The sequence below is a fragment of the Brachyhypopomus gauderio genome, chromosome 18 (genome assembly GCF_052324685.1).
Source record: "Brachyhypopomus gauderio isolate BG-103 chromosome 18, BGAUD_0.2, whole genome shotgun sequence".
In the NCBI taxonomy this organism is placed as follows: domain Eukaryota; kingdom Metazoa; phylum Chordata; class Actinopteri; order Gymnotiformes; family Hypopomidae; genus Brachyhypopomus; species Brachyhypopomus gauderio.
Window position 1 is genome coordinate 18,420,313 of NC_135228.1, and position 15,962 is coordinate 18,436,274.

The 15,962-nt window shown below is 37.6% G+C and overlaps 2 protein-coding genes across 6 annotated transcripts; both read left to right on the forward strand.

Moving 5' to 3' along the window:
- The first annotated feature begins 144 nt into the window (after positions 1 to 144).
- ftsj1 (FtsJ RNA 2'-O-methyltransferase 1) lies at positions 145 to 6,123 on the forward strand. 5 transcript variants are annotated; one of them, XM_076980420.1, is made up of 12 exons: positions 145 to 162; positions 1,097 to 1,196; positions 3,210 to 3,337; positions 3,503 to 3,572; positions 3,776 to 3,875; positions 4,073 to 4,151; positions 4,481 to 4,533; positions 4,697 to 4,750; positions 4,899 to 5,001; positions 5,207 to 5,290; positions 5,489 to 5,592; positions 5,713 to 6,123. In XM_076980420.1, exons 3-12 carry the CDS (start codon positions 3,217 to 3,219, stop codon positions 5,911 to 5,913), a joined length of 969 nt encoding a protein of 322 aa, XP_076836535.1. In that variant the 5' UTR covers positions 145 to 162; positions 1,097 to 1,196; positions 3,210 to 3,216; the 3' UTR covers positions 5,914 to 6,123. The 5 variants fall into 5 exon arrangements, with proteins under 5 accessions (XP_076836535.1, XP_076836534.1, XP_076836537.1 ...); XM_076980419.1 differs by lacking the exon at positions 145 to 162 and adding an exon at positions 773 to 961; XM_076980422.1 differs by lacking the exon at positions 145 to 162 and adding an exon at positions 773 to 961 and having other exon boundaries at positions 3,213 to 3,337.
- An 826-nt stretch (positions 6,124 to 6,949) lies between these two features.
- Positions 6,950 to 10,194, forward strand: LOC143482016 (uncharacterized). Its single transcript, XM_076980262.1, has 8 exons — positions 6,950 to 7,077; positions 7,156 to 7,185; positions 7,508 to 7,819; positions 7,915 to 8,022; positions 8,156 to 8,183; positions 8,276 to 8,301; positions 8,517 to 8,557; positions 8,642 to 10,194. The coding sequence occupies exons 1-8, from the start codon at positions 7,047 to 7,049 to the stop codon at positions 8,822 to 8,824; spliced, it is 759 nt and encodes a 252-aa protein (XP_076836377.1). The 5' UTR covers positions 6,950 to 7,046; the 3' UTR covers positions 8,825 to 10,194.
- Positions 10,195 to 15,962: the final 5,768 nt, after the last annotated feature.

Below are 15,962 nucleotides of genomic sequence, written 5' to 3' on the forward strand. Positions count from 1 at the left end.
ACAACACCGGAAACAACGGATAATCTCGCGAGAACGGGGGATCAGAACGAGGCTAGACGCTCGAACGCCCCCGAAGTCACGTGGTTTGATGGGAATAACAGCGCAATTAAAGTAAATACGAGTGTTATTGAGTAAGGCTCGCCTTGAATGTGACACCTTCATGTATGTATAAGCAGATCGCAGATGTTGTGCGCTCAGTCAGCTGTTTTGTTCGTTTTTCAGGAAACCCTTTGATTACCATTCTCTGATGCTGACCATAAATTAAACGAAACATTCAACAAACATTCCTGGCGGTGAGATGGCAGTGGGCATCCCACTGACATTTACACCCTCTGTGAATTCATGTCAAACTATTAGATTATAAAACACCTTGTTTAGGTCAGAGTTTTACAGCTAAATCGGATATTTTTAGAATATTAAAACTAAATGTAGCGTTAAATCTCCGAATCTCCTGAAAAGACTCACATTTCCTCTTGTCGATTTTGGCGGATTGACTTTGTATGGAGTATGCAGGGATGCATAATTGCAAATGCAACCTTGGAGTTGGTCTGGATGACCATATTCTCAGGTGTACAGTATATATGCTGGGAAATTCTGCAGAGGATGTGTGGCACAAGTTCAGGATGTGACTAACGATTATTTAGAAACGGGTTTATTTAGAAATAATCTATTTAAATTCTGACCGTAAACTCAAAGCAGTTAGGTAATTTGTTATTTATACTCAGTAGGTGGCAGCAATGTACCTTCGGATAGAATCCCATTAGTCCCAATGCAGACAAATCTCAAGCAGTCCCATGCAGACGGTGTGAGGTCAGCAGGGCTTCAGAGACTGGGGAATATTTTATTTGTTGGAAATTTACTTTAAAATGGCAGAATGTACAATATAGGTCTTGCTATAAGTAATCTGTGGAGCTCGTACTAATGTGGACTGCCTGTTTAAGATGATGTAAGTTTTATTAATGTAAGTTGAGGAATGTTTGTTTGGGGGCCTGTTTGGTTAGAACTGTTGCTAATATGATTCTGCTTACATTGTAATATCTTGTTTATTCGTTTGTTTAAAATAAACACTACTTATGTAACCGAGTCTTGGTTTCAGAATTGTCCAGTAGTTGGCGACATAGTTCACAATCCCCAAAAAGTTACGAAGTAGAAGAAGAAAAACAGCAGGAAGTCTCCCGGAGCTGAGGCGTTGTGAAGTGAGTGTGTGTACTAGTTAATTTGTTAACACGTTTCCATGAGGTTAAGTTTATTTTGTTGGGGTAACTGCATATTTTGGTTGCATCGTTAGTTAACTAACTTAATGTGCCTAAATAACTAGCTATAAAAATAGCTACCTTGTACAGTTATCAGCTAACCACGGCGGAGTGCAGCATATTGCATAAACGCTTACGTTACATCCTAAAATGAACGTTAACCGAAATGTTTCAGTAATATTACAGATTTCAGAGCTAGTTGTTCTTAGATGAGAAAGTAGAACTAACCTACTGACATACATTTTCTCCTTTAGATTATCATGTGTTCAGACTAGTGAAGTCCCCTACCAGTAAGATATTATAAAAGCTTTAACAACGACTTAAGTTTGAACACAAGAAGAGAGCTTTCTACTGAGAAACAAAACTCTTTCACTTTTTTTGTCACAAAGCAGCTTTAAAATCGCATGGCACCAGATTAATAAACACCTGGTTGTTTATTTGATAAATAAGCACCTGGTTGTTTTTAGAGTTGAATGCAGTGATGGATTCTGACAAACTGACAACACCCACTGTTTTCACATTTCATAAGAGAGCCAATGATCAGTAATGTTTAGGCATTTAAGTTCATTAAGCGCAGACACATTGAGTATTTAATTCATTAAACACATTCTCAGGCAATGTTCTGTTAAGTCTATGTGCAGTGGGTCTGTCCAATGATGTGGATAGTGTGTGTTGCATTTCATGTCTTTGCACCATTGTGATTACATTTCTATTTGGCAAGAATTCTTCTCCAAAACATATTTAAAAAGTAACTAAGTGAAATCAAATAGTTTAACTTGAGTGGAAGATTTTTAGGAAAAGGCAATAATACTTTATGGAAGATCAAATCTCCCTTAAGTATATGGGTCGGAAGAAATAAATGCAATGTATACAAAATGAATAGGTCTTAAGAAGTTAATAGATGTTTTGGTAAAATATGCAGCAAATTCGGTGCCACAACTAAAGCAATAAAGCAGTCATGACTGTGAAAAACACAAAGCGCAGTACATAAATATTACCGGTACTTTAAATTGTGATGTCCCACACTAAGAAGCAAAGCCTTTATCACAGTTTGTCACTCAATATCTTCAGCGGAAAACAGCAGTGGATTGTTTTTTCAATAATAAATGCTGAATGTGTCAGAAGTTAATGCAGTGTGCCTTGAAAAACAGTCTGTGTGCTGTATTGTATGTCACTCTGTGATGCTTTCATTGCATCAGATCTAAAAAGCTAAAAGCTTTTCTTTTAGTATCCATTATCTTTTATTTCCAGTGCAGAAATCATCCCACACTGACTGCACTGACTATCCAATTAAAGAGACCTCTGCTGAACTTCGGAGTGTGTTGGTAGTCAGTCTGGGAGCATTCCGGGGAAAGTTAACGTAAATCCAGGATTTATTTGTTTTATTTTATTTTTTGTAAACTGCAGTAAGCAGAGTTGCTAAGGGAAGCTCTTACTAGTCTGAAGAGTGAGAAGAAGGCGTTAAACACCTTCAGGGCACCAGTAGCAGCACATAGTCCTAGTTATGTTAGCTACCGATCTAGAAATAGAGTAACTGTAGCTACAGACTGAATAATACACTCTTTGCAGATAGCCTAGAAGGGCAGCTTGCTAATTCACTCAAACTGCAGCAATGATAGCTCTAGCAAACATTGCAGCTGTGTGGATTTCTTTTCAAGGTGCATTACAATTCCTTCTGCCACACACAGCAATGCAATTGAGGTTTTCTGCGCTACACCAAGAAAACAAAGTAATGTAATTTGTACATTGCATTTGACTTTTTTTTTTTTACTGAATGTGTCAAGATCTGACATCTTATAGGAATCTGCATAGTAAAATCAAAGAAATTATAAAATAAAACAGAAATTCAGGATTAGGTGTATGCATCTGTAAATAACTTGGCAATAACTGTTACTTTTCTGAAAATTATTATGGTGGAAAATAACCAGTCCACCACCTTATAATGTTATCTTTCAGCAGAAATATGGGTCGCTCTTCCAAAGACAAGCGCGATATATACTACAGATTGGCTAAGGAGGAGGGCTGGAGAGCACGGAGTGCCTTCAAACTTCTTCAGCTGGACGAAGAGTTCAATCTCTTTAAAGGTAAATGAATTGGCCTTCAATGAATTAGCTTGGCTATGTGCATGATCTTTGCTTACATCAAGTCTTATGTTGGAGGAATCAGAAAGATTATAATAGTTGTAATATTGTAATCCCAATACACACAATAGCACCATGGTGATGAGACGGTAATTATGTTCTCTGTAGGTGTGAGTCGTGCTGTGGACTTGTGTGCTGCTCCTGGCAGTTGGAGCCAAGTTCTGAGTCGCAAACTCCGGTGAGCAGCTTAATGTATGAAATTTAGGATGTGCATAGCCAGTTGTCATTTGAACTTCCTCCTCTTTGGTGATATTTTAAAATCATTTGGAACCTAGGGACCTTCTTGATGGTTTCTTGGAGTCGATAGGTTGACTGCACAGGTTTTTAGGTAGTACTGCTAAAAACAGCATCACGTTTTATACACTGTATGTGATGCTATAGAGGAAAAGGGTCAAATGAAGATGTGAAGATTGTAGCAGTGGATCTGCAGGCAATGGCACCTCTGCCGGGCGTCACACAGATCCAGGGAGACATCACTAAGGTATGGTAGTACCAGTATTAACCATGGGATAAGAAATAAAAACCCAATTCATAACCAAATTCAGGCCACATACAAAGGAATTGTAGAGTAGTTATATTTCTCACCACTTATTAACCTCTTGGCAATTGCACATTTTGATTCAAGAGTATCACCCACAAATCATACCTTTTGTACTGATTATTTCCATTGTGTTGTAGATTTCCACAGCTCAGGAGATTATCAGGCACTTTGAGGGACAATCTGCAGACCTGGTGGTATGTGATGGAGCCCCTGATGGTAATTCTACTTGTCTTTATTAATATTCTATGCATATCTAGCAGTTCAGGTCCGTCTCATGGAGATGTGACCTGTACTATTTTATATTAGTCCATGGCAGTTACAATTTTAGGCATACTGCTTTGTTGCCATACCAAAAATAAACTTGTTGTAGCTGTTATTAAAAGTAATGTTTATTTACAAAGGTTATCTTATTTTTATAACCTTGTTATCCTGCACCTAAAATATATATTTTTGGAATTGCACAATTCATGAATACTTTTGAAAGGTTTTCTTAAGATGGGTTTGTAATGGAAAGAATGTCAATGTTTTGATTTGTGTGTTAATAGTTACAGGACTACATGATGTAGATGAGTATATTCAGGCACAGCTCCTACTAGCGGTATGTAACAAGAGGGCATGTATATTACATTTACAAATGTAATGTCCTTAAATAAATTTTTTCATAATTACAACATTGTGTTAAAATATACACAGTATTTTCAATATATACTGGATTGTAAGATGGATTGTCTAAAAAGTGCTATTTTCACTTGTATTTAAAGGCTCTTAATATCACAACACATGTCCTGAAACCAGGCGGAAACTTTGTGGCAAAGGTGAGCTCTCTCATCTTAATAGTTTTATGTTTATAGTCAGTGTTGACAGTTCTGACATTTCTTAAGTAGAAATGTATGTAAGAAATTTACAGTATAAAAGTTGTCAAACTGTGACTGAAGGTCATTGTCTGTTTTCTCCTGCGTGAAGATATTCAGAGGGAAGGATGTGACGCTGCTCTATTCTCAGCTCAAGATATTCTTCACCTCGGTGACCTGTGCCAAACCACGCAGCAGCCGCAACTCCAGCATAGGTGAACGCACCTTCATAGACAAAAATGTGAAGAATCATCCACGAATTTGGGGGGGAGAAAGTGACATATTTAATAGTAATATTAATATTTTGCAGTATTACCCAGCCCTATTTGCATGACCAAAAAAAACAGACACAAAAAATCCATAGCTGAAAATGACTCATTGCTAAAGTGTGTTTTTTCTTTCTGCATTCTGTGACTAAAGAGGCATTTGTAGTGTGCCAGAATTACTCTCCACCTGAAGGATATGTCCCCAACATGTCCAACCCGTTACTGGATCACTCATATGGTAAATGTGTTGACTATGCAAACGTTTTAAATCAAAAGATAGGTATGCTAAATAAAACAAGGCCCTTCCATTTGGAAATGATTGATTGCAAATAATATGTTTTATATCATATTACTGGCATCTTAGGCCCAAAATGACTGAAAAGTTGTTCATTAACAGTGGTGCTTAAAATCTTTTGATATGTCCCTGTTTTTCTAGATGTAGATTTCAACCAGCTAGAGGGTCCTAATCGGATAATTGTTCCTTTTCTTGCGTGTGGTGATCTCAGTGCTTTTGACTCAGACCGAACATACCCACTTCAGGTGCTCATCTGCTGTTTCTTATAAATGTAGTCAATAATGAATAAATTGTTGATGTATTATTCAAACCCTGCTAGTGTGCAGTCTGTGATGCTGAATGTTTCACTGTATTTGTATTCACAGCTTGACTCGAGTAAGGAGTATCAGTATTTACCACCCACCCAGCCTCCGATCCAACCTCCCTATCAACAAGCATGTCACCTCCGCAAAAATAATCTGCTGGCCAGTGAAGACTCACCTTCTGTACTTCTAGAGGGTGCCCTTTCTACCATGAACCTTGGCACCAGTGAGGAACCGGAAAGGACAACTTCAGGAACGTCTTGATCAGTCAAAAACATCACAGGCATTTTATTGTAACATAAATTTGATTAAAACTGAAATATTGTTCGACATGTATTTAATCTGCCTTTTTTTTTACTTGGTTGCTTCCCTTGTCATACTGGTATTCCTACCAGACCAAGAATTCAGTTGAATCTTAAACCTGTTTTATTTGGACATTTTATCTATTTAATAAACAATTTATCTTCCAGCTCATATCTTCCTGTTATTATAGAATGAATACTCAGCGGTTGTTCTGTGAAATATGAACTTTGTGGTTTGTGTCATGGTTATTTTAACCAGTGGATGAACCAGAAGCATTTCCATGTTAAAGCAAAGCCACACTACAGAAAAATAAAAATAGTGACAAGAGTGACCAGGATGTACATATCTGTTTTTTGAGGCCCGTGCATTGTGTTAACTTGGATAAAATATTTTGCAAAGCATGATTGTGCTTCTGATTGATTGGTAGAATAGACTTAAGTCCATAATCAAGAAAAATAAGTATCCCAATATTTAACTACTGTATCAAAAATGGCAACAACAAGAAAGACTAAAGATGTTAGTAATGGGTTACTAAATACCATAGCAGTTTACCACCATTTTCATTTTGTGAACCTTAGTGAGAAGGTATGGCACAGGCATGATTACCAGCTGAACATGACATTTCTTTCTTCACAACTATACCTGAGTATGAAGAAAATCATTGAAAATACTAAAAAGTACAAATGCATTAAAGCAGGCGTAGGCATTTAGTATGTAAAAATGACTTAAAGTGGAATCTCTAGGGAGATGTAAAGGAAGCTGGTTGTTTTTCTACTCCTACTGATGTTCTTACCAGACTATGAAACCTGTGAATCTTAGACCTGCTTTCTTCTGTTGATGATTGAAGCATATGACATCAGCAAGCTAATATCTACCATATTAGTCATGTGTAACTAATTAATGAACTACAGTATATTAATATGCTATTACTGTTCTCTGCATAATGGAAAATACATTTAATTTAACATGGCCTCATTTGCATACAGCATGCGTAATGTGCAAGATTTAAAATAGAGAGGCAGAATATTTCCATTCATCCTGTATCAGTTCCTCTAGTAACGGCGTACACACACACAGTCACATCTGAAACAGTCATGATCCATCTAATGTGCATTCGTGCATTTTGTGAGTATTATATATTGCACTAAAGGTCATATTTATTTTATCTATTTGTACTAACTGGTGGATTGTTTTCTCTCTCAGTGGGACTTACAGTTGTGTTAATGAGTGCAGGTACAGATATTTTTTCATATTTGACATATTATGTTTCTTAATGTGTTTTTGGTTTCCTAAACAGCACGAGGCAAAATCTGCATAACCCTTTTGGGAAATACAATATTATTACCTACAATATTATTCTACAATATTATTACTCTTATGAAGTACATTTATAATTTAAGAGCAGCAACATTTTTAGCATGGTGGTAAATGCCTTCATGACACTGAGGATAATTTATTGACAAAAAAGTAAGCATTACTATGTAATTTAAAACTAATCTTGCTATTGTAAGGTAACACTGTTGTAACTTTGTCTTTTTTGTTATTTGACTTCAAGGAGGATGCAATGGTGTAAATTCTACAAGTTGTCACAAAGTGGCCAAAGTCAGTCTGGAAGAGATGTGCCACCCAGACAATACGAGTGAACGTGATCCATATCCCCATCTGCAGTGTTATTTTTACAGCGTTGACATTAATGTCCCCCAAAGCTGCCCTTGTGTACTCAATGTGAGCGGAGCAGAACTTCTGGGGACTGAAGACAAAAACCGGATCGCTGTCAGGAATGTGTTGAGAGTGTGCTGTATGTGCACTGAACACAAACCTAAATTCCACATCTGCGAGGAATCAACAGTTGGAGTGTGGAGCATAAGTAAGAGTAATCCTCCGTGTGTTGATATTGGTTGCAATGAGTTGGGAACATTTTCAATGCAATATCCATAGTAACTACTGTCTTGTCCCTTCCAGCTATACCAATTGTATATTTTGTCGTTGGACTCACTGTGGTGGGCTTTGTGGTTCTCCTTTCTTTGGCATTAAACTGCTTAGCATGTGTCAGCCATCTGACTACAAAGGGTATGACAGCTCTCAGCACCACTACTAATACACAGAATCCAAAGGCTATAGATGAAAAATGTAATAGCTCAAGCCTCCAATGCAGTTTGTGTTAAAAACAATTAAAGAAATGATATCTTTAATTTTTGTTTAGGAACCAGAGTGGCTATGCATACCAGAAGGTCAGTAGAGTCACATTTGAACCTGATCTAAATATAATATTTTGGGGGGAGCAATGTTTTTACCTGCCATATTCCAATATTTATTTATGCAGCTACAAAGCCGAAGAACGTAGCACTGGTGAGCATGAGCATCTTCATAAGTCTAATAAGTTGTTTGATGTTTTTAATTCATACATAATAATGCCTTGTAGCAAGGTCATGGGAACGGTTCTTTCTCCTGATTATTGTGCAGTATTGGAGCTAATATAAGAACGGCATTAAGCATTTGTATTGTTGTAATATATTTTGTGTAAAATGACTATTTTTTGTTGTTGTTTTTAAACTATTATACAGATTCTGCTCCTGAGCAGCGGAACAAAGATGAAGTGAAAATGGTAGGATTCCTTCACTTTCCCCTCACAAGAATCAACATGATAGTTGTAATTTCAGCATAACGAGTCACACATTTTCCTTATTAGACAACTGAAGAAGACTTATGCTATGCTACAGTGATTTACCCTGCGGAAAGAGTTACTCACAAGGTCAATTATGAGCAAAGGACGGAATACGCCACAGTGGTCAGAAATTCAGCAGATGGAGAGCAAGAACTACTGTCCCATCACAGGGATAATGTTGATAATTCTGTTGGTGATTGTGAATAATTTCTATTCTAAATGGCACCATAGACCATTGTGTCCAGTATCAAATATAAAACAAGAGATAAAATTAGATGGTATATACATTGGTGTGAAAAAGTGTTTCACTTATTTTTTGTATGTTTGTAACAAATATTTCAGATAATCAAACAAATGTAAACATTGGACAAATATAACTCAAGTAAACAATGGGGAAAAAATCCAAATCTACATGACCCTGTGCGATTTTTCACATCTTTAGAAATCTGAATTAAATTTCTCTAGCCACACCAGGACCGATTACTGCCACACCTGTTTTCAATCAAGAAATCACTTAAACAGGACCTGCCTGACAAAGTGAACTAGACCAAAATATCCTCAAAAGCTAGACATCATGCTGCGATCCAGAGAAATTCAAGATCAAATGGCAAAGTATTTCTCTCAGTCTCGGAAAAGGTTATAAAGGCATTTCTAAAGTTTAGGACTCCAGCATACCACAGTGAGAGGCAGTATCCATAAATGGCAAGAACATGGAACCTTCCCAGGAGTGGCCGGCTGACCCAAATGAACCCAAGAGCACAGCGATGACTCATCCATGAGGTCACAAAAAAACCTCACAACATCCAAAGAACTGCAGGCCTCACTTGGCTCAGTTAAGGTCAGTGTTCATGACTCCACCATCAGAAAGAGACTTGGCAAAAATGGCTTGCATGGCAGAGATCCAAGACAAAAACCATGGCTGAGCAAAAAGAACATAAAGGCTCATCTCAGTTTTTCTGGAAAATATCTTGATCCCAATGACCTTTGGGAAAACATTCTGTGGACTGATGAGACAAAAGTTTAACTTTTTGGAAGGTGTATGTCCCATTACGTCTTAAATAGTAACATAATAACACTGAAATAGCATTTCAGACAAGGAACATCATAACAACAGTAAAATATGGTGTTAGTCGTGTGATAGTCTGGGGCTGTCATGCTGCTTAAGGACCTGAAAGACTTGTGTGTGCTGTGTGTGAAGACTTGCTTATTATATCATTTTATTTTGCCTGCTTAAAAATAAGTAAGATTATCTCATTGTTATCTGCTTCCTACACACATCAATATGAGTGTGCACAAATATGGGTTACCCTTGTATGTTTTAACTCTCTTGCTGAAGCTGTCATTGCACTATAAAGTTTGTACTCTTTTAGCATAAGCGTAACGTTTGCCTGAAAATCTTGAGTTTGATACTTGATTCCAAGTTAAAAGAAATGTAAAACAATTCACCTACAAAACATGTTATCTAAACAACACTAGTGAGATTAATTGAAAAAGTAAATGTGTACAGTTTTGAAATGGTAAATTGTACCATAATTGGTAATAATAAAAATGCAATCTACACTGTATCAACACTTCAATCGATAAGACATTTTCTTGATGGTCTGGTGTAATATCTTAGTTGTTCCCAAGGACACGTCTCCATTTTCTAGATGGAGATCATGGATGCTGTTTAATTACAGGTGATGTTCAAGAAATTCTGAAACCCTTAAATGGTGAGCACAATAAAAGTCAGAAGCAGTTAGGTTAGGATAATAAAGTACAATGATTTTTTTAACAAAGCATGGATTAACCCCTGAGATCTCATTTACGCACACACAAGGTGTCTGTTGCAGAGAGCTAATTCCCCATTCCGAACTCTCATCTTTTATACTTTTAATCATCAATACACACAGTGTCCACGAGGTGAACATGAGGTGATCAACCAAATGTGATTGGACAATACATGAAAAAATTAACACTGATTTGACAGATGCATATGATGCATGCCCCCTCCACGCTCATCTTCCTTGTGATGGCGTGACAGACTGAGTGTCGCCGTAGTCCTTTCCAAGTGGAGATTAGGCATCTCCAGCGAGGTCAGTTTAGGAACACCAGAGGAACATCAGATTAGGCCTCAGCGAAGGCCGTCCAGAGAACACACACACACACACATCTGAGGCCTACTGAAGTCACGAGAATGGCTTCAGTGCCATGATTAACACACGTATATGTAAAAAGATATTTAACACCTATATCTAATGTGTTTAATGTATACTAAGAAAGCCTGACATAAATGGAAATCATCAAATTTCCATCACACTAACAAGTGTGGCCAGAGGTTATCCCCTGAATCAACCTTGAGTCACAAACATGCGTGAAACAGGACTAAATGTTTGTCATCGCCATGAGAAAGTAACACACTCCCCTGCTGCACAGAGAGAGTCTCACTGCATTGCACATCACTCTGAGAATAAGCATCGTTGGGTTTCTGTCATCGTTGGGTTTCTGTCTCGGGCTGTCTCATTTCAACAAACTGCTTTACAATTTATGAGAGAGGGCTCCTACCTGAGCAAATTCATTTCTTCACCTGGTGCAACTCATTTTCAAAGGGAAAAGTACTGGACTCCATATGCATAAGCATTAGAGATGGACCTTAAGGTGCACATTGTACATACGGATCTTATCCCTGTATAACCTCCCATCATCCTCAACAACGTACACAAACAAACCCTGTGCATAGTCCTTGTACTGCTTTGCTGACCTTGGACTTAAATTCAACCAACAGGGCCTTTTAAAGAGCATAGCAACAGCATGCAAATCTCTGGTGCTCATATAAAGCATTAGAGATAATAACTTTAAGAGCAAGTTTGTCTGTGTAAAGCGCACATTTGTCTCAGTTCAGTGGCTCTCCAACAGTCAATGTCACACAGATCACATAGCTTCCTGGCGACAAGGTCTGGCATGAACTGTCTCAAGCCAAGAAGCCGGAAACTGATCTCCCTTGTTTGGGTGGAAGACAATCTGATCCCAAGCTTCCATGCAACCAGAGAAGAATTGTTTTGTGCATTACCCCAATCCAGCCCTAGCACATATAATCTGCAGGGAACTGAACTTTGAGGCATGCAAAATATGACTCAGCCAATGGCAGGTCGTGCTCTTCCTGATACTGCCTGCAGAAAGGCACATCTGATCTCAGATTAGTGGTCTCTGGATATACAATTTGATTACCATACCAAAGATGTGGCATGTGTTCATTTATTACAACCGATATTACCTGAGTACTTTGGGCATTTAATCTGTGCTTTAGCTGGGGCTACACAAGTTATGCTGCACAAATGAACTTTTTTTAGACCCATGTTTGTCTCTAATCCATTCTACAGTATTTGTCTATGGTGAGTGCTGTTTGAATGTTGTTGAATGTTTCAAACAATATATTGATATATATTGATATATGCAAAACCCATGCAGTACTAGCTAGATCAAATATTTGTTCGTAGAACCTTCGAGTTTGTCCGGGAATACGTTTGTTATTTTTCCCAACTTCATGATAATGATGAACACCTGCCAGTACAAAATAACCCACTAATTTCAAGTACACCCACCTGTGAATTCATAATTTACATGGTGTAAAAAAACACAGGAATGACATACGCAAGTGTAAAACTGACTGGTTTGGATGATTTAATTAAATGTCACATTATATCCACTTTTGACACCAAGGATGGACCTTTTTAGGTAAGCTAGCTAAGCAAAGTTGGCACTATGTTGCCACTACACTGGCACAAATTCATCTGGCAGTTTCATGTTTATTGGGTTATTTTATACCTATTTTTCAGGCAGTATGCTGAATGTTATAGTAGTGGCTGGTCTGTTTCACTCTGTCAGACCTTCATTCAATTCCTGTCCCTTCATCAATAGTTTTACCTGCGTACAGTTAATCCTTGTTAACCTGTGTATTTAATTGAGAGAAGTCTGGCCATGTATTTGCGGAGGCTATAGTTTGCTTTTGACTTCTAGTGTGTGTTAGCAACATTAGCAGTTACCAGCTTTTTTTATAAACAAAAGTAAAATTCAGTCATGGTTCATTAACTGCACCTGTGGTAAATGGAACATCATGCAAATGACATATTTCACTAAAGTTCGCTTTAACAAAATGCCAGAGCTGTCTGATATATTTGCTCCAGAGTGCTCCAAACCAGGCAACAGAAGCATTGCAGAATATCAGATTATCGCTAGTTAACATCAAGACCCTAACATTAGGTAGTGACGAGTACATTAAACACAGTTAAAAAGCTAAATGGTCTAAAATGTGGCTGTATTTCACCAAAAATTATTCCAACACCTGCATGTGCTGGTTTAAAGCTGGTTATGTTTTTCACACAATCCATTCACTTCCCACATGCACATATTCAGCAAGGAAGTTGATTAACGTTATGGATACACCCTGAAATTAAAGCTCCAGGCAAAGCTGACAGAGAAGAAGAATAGTCTCTCTGCATGCTTCACGGCAGATGTGGCTGAGATTCTGAGAGTGACATTGACCGTTCCCATCCGGATCAGAATTTGCTGATCCTTTTGGACCTCAAGGTACATCAACAACGTTTTTATCTTCCAATGTTTTTCTTCCAGACCATTGCAATATGAACACAACTAATGTTCAAATAATAGACAATTTTTTTTTGTGTATTCAGTTTAGATATTTAACAACACAGAACGGTGGGTTCCATGCAGCTTAACATCATGTTTCCTAGAACACAACAATAATTGGGTAGGTTTTTAAATAATTTAATACATTTTTTGACATTTTCAAAAGGCTGCTTATTTAGACACTGCAGACATATAACAGAGATCATCACTTGTCTAGAGAGATATGGTTTGGAGTATAAAACATTAAACCTTAAAATCTTATAGGCCTGAGCTAAAACAAAACGACCATAATGAGCAAAAAACATGCAGGTGTATCTGCATGAGTGAAAGCAGTGGTAAAACATAGTTATGCTGCAATGTATTTTTCCTGGTCTTAGTCCTAGTTGATACTGTCAAGTCAGTACCTCAGGCAGCATATTTTTTTATTACGGGGCTCATACATTCACAACAGATGGCTAGAAGTTCAATGAGAAATATATGGAGGTGCCCACAGAGCTTCAAAAGCTTAGCAACATAAAATAGGCATGCAGGCACTTTGCTTGTCCATAATATGGTTGAGAGGCCACCTGCAGTGCTCTATGTCCTTGAAGATATTGCTGATGAGATGTGAGAACAGGTCTGTAGAAACACAGGCCCTACAATGCTCACATTGACTTGCATTGCACTAGCCTTCAAGCAACATTCCCAGAAGTCTTGGGTGACACCAAGCTTCAATTTGACTTTTCAATATCTGTGACTGGACCTAGCATGAGATATTAAGCTTTTTGGTTCACTTCAGGACAGAAATACAAAGATGAATTTTTGTGAGTTGTAGAGATGCATCTCAGTGCAATATCAATATTGAAAGGGTCAAAAAGGCAACAGAAAAACAGCTCTAGACTAAAGTGATCTGTAGTGATATCCACTGTTGGTGAGCTCAGGAGTGGACAAGGATGGTTTTAGAAAGAACAATCCTTGATTGTATAATTATGGAGTTACAAAATGCTCCTCCAAGCCCAGTGGAAACATCATTAGAAGCATTCAAGCCCTCATTCCCAACAGAAACAGCTTTTTAGAAGTTATTTTTTCTTTCATTTGCAGAGATCTATGAGTAACACATGCAACACATGACTAGCGTACTGGAGTTCAATGTTTCTGGAGACTTTCAAAACGGTGTTAAGAGTCAGGTGTTAGAGAAGTCCCATGATATGGACAGGTTTAATCAACTATTTAGTAGGCTACCTGGTGCAAAAAAACAGAGTACTGTCGTTTTGAAACATTTTTGAAGCATAGCCTATTTGTGTGATAGTGCAGTTAACCCCCGTCATGGATTTCAAGCTCAGAACATGAGTGCAGAGAATACACACATACAGCAATATTTGTTTGGAAAATAAAATTAATGCATATGTGATTATTTTTATTTAGTAGGACAGCATTGTGATGTCCTATATATGCAAAACTGTTGCTCAATTCAACATTTCCAGACTCATGTGCAGTGACACGTTTCCTGTGATACCTGTATTAGGACACAGGGAACTGCACAAGAGCCCGAAAATTATGCCCAATTTTTTTCTAGTCCAGTTTTTAATGCAGTGTTTATTTCTGATAGAATGTTCTAATTTCCCATGAGCCTCCCCAAGTGGCTTTTTGTCTACCCTGTGCCATCTCATTAAAAGTCCTAGAATCATCCTTGTTTCAACTGAGAGGTAATATTAGTATGATGTATTACTGGAAAGGTTTAGCAAGATCACATTATTTAAATTACCTTACACTAAAAGTGATTTTAAGAAAGAAAAGATGATTGTTTTTAGACTATTGGTGTATATGCTTTTTGCGTGTGTGTGTGTCTATGTGTTCCTGTCTGAGTACGTGTGGGTATGAGTTTATCACTAAGACACAGGCCAACAGCTATAATGCTTATCATCCACTAGATGGCGATATTCTGTTAATCCAAAACCTGTTTGCATATATGCATGTGAGAGAATTGAAGGCATAGAGATGTGAATCTCTATGTTGCTATCTACTTTATTGCAACATGGCTGGTTGCATGGACACCAACAGATGGTGGAGCAGCAAGAATAGGAAGTATTTGTTTTTGGCTTGTGCTATCTAGTTTGAAAAAGTCAACAGTGTGTGTAGATGTGATTTTCTGAAAGTAGTAGGCTGGGCAGACTTATTACACATTTTTCTAGCTTTTTACTTTATTAATGTTTCTTAACTGGAACTTCTACATTGAAAGACAAAGTGATTTTTGAATTTAGAATATACTGTATATTGGGTCATCTGGAACGTAGAAATAAGTTGGCAATATTTCAATTGTAACAGGCTCACTTAGTTTTTAATGTAGGAGAAATATACAGTTGACCTAGTAGAATTGAGACGACCAACAGCTCCAGGCCATAAAAACCATAAATCAATCTGGCTGATAGATTTGAGGTAATTGATTCACAGATCATTCTCAGTTGGAAAGGCAATTTTGGTTTGCAGCTGCAATTTAGGGAGAATCCTAGACACCAGTCCATAACCAGTATTAATAATACATGTGTTATGAACATTAAACAGCAACATTGGACTGAAGTGAAACATATTTCTTCTCATCTTTGCCACTGTAATTTATGTGTTACTGATTGGAATTGAGTGTAAATCTGTCTGAAAATGAATGTAGCTAGCATTAGTGACAGGTGACATCCTTGTATCACATAACCCCCCCCCCCCCCCCCCCCCCCCCCCCCTCACCTCA